The 5,000-nt window shown below is 46.6% G+C and overlaps 1 protein-coding gene across 1 annotated transcript in view; it reads left to right on the plus strand.

Annotated features, from left to right (window-relative positions):
• The window catches only part of LOC310822010 (neuropilin-1a-like), a gene marked incomplete at its 5' end in the record, with an annotated part of 41,457 nt that overhangs the window by 23,989 nt on the left and 12,468 nt on the right, over window positions 1–5,000 (plus strand). Inside the window, one exon of the mRNA XM_083694299.1 lies at window positions 4,397–4,552. Coding sequence (XP_083550425.1) covers window positions 4,397–4,552 — 156 coding nt within the window. The remainder of the gene's footprint in view (window positions 1–4,396; window positions 4,553–5,000) is intronic.

Genomic DNA, 5,000 nt, shown 5'->3' on the forward strand with positions numbered 1-5,000 from the left:
TATGTGTGTGCGTGCACGCACGTGTGTGTGGTGGACTGGTTGTGATGCCCGTAGTGTGTGTGTGTGTGTGTGCTGGGTTGATGGAGTGTCCTTGCTTGTATTTGCCTCTGTGAAAAGGTGTGCTCCTCTGCTTTGTCAAGCAAATTTAAAGGGTTGTTCAAAGTATCTTCAATCACGTGACGTTTTCAAGGATCTCTGTGATAGTTTGATTTATAGTGTAGAAACTATTCTAGCCTGTATACTCCACACTGTGTGAAGGGAGGTGAGTTATGACTAGTGGTTTCCAGAGGAGAGTTTTCCATTTTATTTGATTAAGTGTGGTGCGTGTGTGTATGTGTGCGTGCGTGTGCGTGTGCGTGCGCGTGCCTGTGTGTGTGAGTGCAGGTGTGCAAGTGTGTGTGTGTGTGTGCGAGTGTGTGTGTGTGTGTGTGTGTGTGTGTGCAAGTGTGTGTGTGCGAGTGTGTGTGTGCGAGTGTGTGTGTGTGTGTGCGAGTGTGTGTGTGCGAGTGTGTGTGTGTGTGTGTGTGTGTGTAAGAGAGTGTGTGCGTGGCCTACTCGGCAGCATGTTCATTCATCTTACCTCAGAGAGAATATAACAAGCTGGCTAATTCATGCATGCATGCCTGCACTACATACAATTCTATTATTCATAAAGAGACGTTAATGTTTTATTGAGACTATTTCCATCATACTATCATTCATGATGTCATTTTAATGTCGCCTGACATCAATTTGTAAGACAGGACATTTGCTTTACACGCCATTATCATTAATTATCTTTTGTATTTAGGTGCTACGATGCTGATTTGTTTAATCGTTCTTTATGCTCTACATTCGTGGGTTCATTCCGTGTTTCCTCCGAACACCACAGGTATTGCTGAAACTGCCAGCCATGACTCGTCATTCATCCCCAAAATGGCGGCTTAGCAGTGTTGGATTGACATGTTGTTCAGACCTGAGAGGTAGAAGACCAGGGCAGACTTCCTTCCTCTCCTAGTATAGAGATATTTTTAGACGCTGTCTTGAGGAGGAACGTTTATCTTAGCCGTGTCTGTGTGTGTGTGTGTGACGAGACCAGGAAACTGGGCTTCACATCTGGAGAACACATTTCAGCTGGGGAACGAGTGTGTGTGTTTTTTGGAGGACGGAGAGGAAAAACTGAAAACAAAGGGGTCCTCAGAGACCGCCTGACGAGGACCCTCTCCTCAGGGACGTCTTGAGGAATGCCTGCCTGCACTCTGGACCCAGGAAAGGCCACTAGGAGTATCGTTGACACAAATCAGATTCTACAAACTCTAGAATTTACGACAGAAGGGGACTGGATTCTACTTAAGAACTTGGAACTCGTTCTACGACTGTGGAGGGATCCACGTGTTCTGGGTTATGCATTTGTCTTGAGCTTAATTGGTTTTGTCACAGCAAAAAAGAGAGAGAATAGCATAGATAAAGGATAAATATATCAATAAATCCTAGACAGATACACGATAGATAAGTATTGGCCTTTGAATTGAGGTCAGGTTACTATTCAGTTAACCTGTTCCCCGTGGGAAAAATACATGTATATCTATACATCCATCTCTCTCTCTCTCTCTCTCTCTCTCTCTCTTGAACACACTGCCTGCCAAGCTGCTCTACTGTATGTTGAATGTTCTAACAGGGTCGACCCCGGGCTGTACCTCTCTTCTCAGCTCGCTCAGTGAAGTGGATCTGTCCCTGTAGCCAGCGCGGTAACATACCTCACCACACCTCACCACAGCATCTAACATGCGGTCAGAAGGCTGTGTAATGATACTGTGTGTGTGTGTGTGTGTGTGTGTGTGTGTGTGTGTGTGTGTGTGTGTGTGTGTGTGTGTGTGTGTGTGTGTGTGTGTGTGTGTGTGTGTGTGTGTGTGTGTGTGTGTGTGTGTGTGTGTGTGTGTGTGTGTGTGTGTGTGTGTGAATGGAGAAACACACTGTGGTCCAGTGTAGCTCAGTCGGTAGAACACGACATTAAGGTTGTGGGTTCAATTCCCGCTGGGACCATATGTACTAACAATGTATGTACTCAGTGTACTGTTAGTCGCTTTGAAAAAATATAAACGTCTGCTTAATGGCATAAAGACAACGCACAGGGGTCTGACAAGTAGGTCACACTTCACTGATTACAAGCCTCTCCCCCTTCGCCGTTCTCCACAAAAAAAACACCAATATCCTGTTTTGAAGGGATGTGCCAGTGTTTTTGTTCTGGTCCTTTAGTCACAGTGGGGTTGAATGGAGCCGTGCCTGTCTCTGTCCATCCCATTGTTCTGCCCACTAGAGGGGCTGAGAGTGTTGCCGGGAGTGTGCCCGGGGCCAAGTGTTGATTCGTTACAATATGGAGAAGTAATTAGCCGTAATTAGCAGCAGTCTTTTCATCGAGGAAGCCTGGCGAGCAGGGGCTTTGGCTCGGCTTGGCTCGGCTTGGCTCGGCTTGGTCTGTCCTGGGGAGCGGAGCTCAGGACACGTCAGATAGGAGACGCAGGGAGAGAGATTGGACCTGGACCTGGACCTGGACCTGGACCTGGACCTGGACCTGGGCTTCCAAGGCCTGACCCGTCCAGACCCGACCAGGACCCCTGGTCCCACCCAGAACCCCCTTGACTCACTCAAAGCCCACCTTCTGGCCGACATTCTTAGCATTTTTCAATATATACAGATTTTGCCGCTGGGTGTCTTGTCCTCCCGAGACTCCTGTTTCTCTGTGTGAATACCAATGCGGTTTCTTATTAAGTGGAATTACCATGTAGCTCAAATGCTAAAGCGGCTCAACATTCCAGACAGGTTAGCCTGTAGCGTTCCGTTGGATTCTCAGTCAGTATTCAGAGGGCCGTGTATGCTGGCTCTAAACCCCCCCCCCCCAAGGGATTCTCGGATACAGTAGGGAGGGTTCCGGAATGGAAGCCTGCGAGTTTCTGGTTCCCAGGAGAGTTCTGTCTATCCGTCAACCCACAGGCACCCACGGGAGGGTTATTTCCTGTCGTTCCTCGGGGCGGAGGCAGACAGAGAGGCTGAACAAGGAGGCTCTGGTGCCTTCTCGGCCTCTAGTCTGTCACAGCGGTATTTCTGTGGTAATTTGATGACACACCAGCCTACAGAGACTTCGTACCATGAACCCAAGCACAACATGTTTTTCATGCAATGGTTAAACTTACGGGATTGGGATTTCCCCTCTGGTGACCAGTGTTTATTTAAATATGGATGATACGGTAAATATACAGTTATTATACACACAAATGTATGTACAGTAATCTGCTGTATTCAATGGGAAATTATATCACAGCCAACAAGTCCCTTTCTGGTGTAAAATCTTCTGACATCACATTTTAGGGTTTCGTCATGTTTTGAATGTGGGAAAAGTGACATCGCGTTTTAGTGTTTCATGGTGTTTTGACTGTTGGTTTAGTGCCAGATATTGTCTCCCGGAACGTTCTACAGTACAGATTGATTCCTGTTATCTCGAGTCACTCTAACTCACTCTGTCAAACGCTTGACCATTTCAAAAATGGATGACAAATCCGTTCGTTTGTTGCTCCTGCGAGGTCGTTGGAGTTTCGGATTTCTTAACTCACTAAATGCCAAAGAATTCCGGAACACTCACCACCGAGAGTGCCAAGTGTTTTATCTTTTAGGTATTTACCAAGCAACAATACTTTGATTGGCGACAAAATGAAGCGTCATCATGTATGCATTTTTGGTGAATAAAGTTACCCATAGCACCCTAAAGGCACTCTAGAATGTTGACAGTTTGGGCGACTATATTCGGGACACTAAATGAGTTAATCAATCATCATCGACATGCCGGCGAATCTAGGCAGTCTGGCCTTGCACGGCCATTCTTCTCCTTAGGGTCATTGTGCTGTTTCACACGACAGCTTTAAACAGAGGGGGACTGAGTTGGCGACGTCACACCCTCCCTGGCTGTTTACCCTCTCGGAATGTATCAGAGCTTTTGTTGGTCTGGGGTCATTCCCAATGACACACACACACACATACTATACACTCATCCACACACACACACACACACACACTATACACTCATCCACACACACACACACACATACACACACACACACACACACACACACACACACAGTAATGGATACCACACTGTTCATTAGTGATGCTTGCAGACAGCCGTGAAATTGGTTGAGACTGGCACAGACCAGAGTCTCCCACACTGCCATGCATGCGTGTGTGTGTGTGTGTGTGTGTGACATACCACACCCCTCTTTCCACAGTGTCGCTTTCCAGATAGATGTCAGTAAAAGATAGTAAAGACTGAAGTAAAAATCTAACTTCTTCAGCTGTGAGCATTTCAGTCGTGTATGAAAATGTGCTGTATAAATAAAGTTTGATTCGATTTTGATTTGACGGTCAGGTGGACTTGGGCTTCCTCCGCTTCGTCTCCGCCGTCGGAACACAGGGAGCCATCTCCAAGGAGACCAAGAAGCAGTACTTTGTGAGGTCATATAAAGTGGACGTGAGCTCCAATGGAGAAGACTGGGTCACGGTGAAGGAGGGCTCCAAACAGAAGGTAATGTTGACTCATTTATGCAGATAACAACAATAACAACAACAACAACAACAATATATCTGTTATAGGTACAGTACTACTGGTGGTGCTATAGTGTTAGAAGTAATAAGTCAATAACCTTGCAACAGTGTTACATTGTAATGAATAGGAAGAAAGAATTCAGTCAGATTGGATTATAAACATCTGTGTTTTAGGCCTGACATCTTCTTCTCTGGACTGACACTGTAGGCAGAGAGGAATATAGATATGTGCTGTATGTCAGACTAGAAATGTTCTGTCTGGGTCCCAGAGGACACCTGGAGAGGATGTGTGTGTGTGTGTGTGTGTGTGTGTGTGTGTGTGTGTGTGTGTGTGTGTGTGTGTGTGTGTGTGTGTGTGTGTGTGTGTGTGTGTGCGTGCGTGTGTGCGTGCGTGCGTGTGCATGTGCAGGTACTGTAGACAGAGAGGA

This window comes from Argentina silus (assembly GCF_951799395.1).
Source record: "Argentina silus genome assembly, chromosome: 22".
Lineage (NCBI taxonomy): Eukaryota > Metazoa > Chordata > Actinopteri > Argentiniformes > Argentinidae > Argentina > Argentina silus.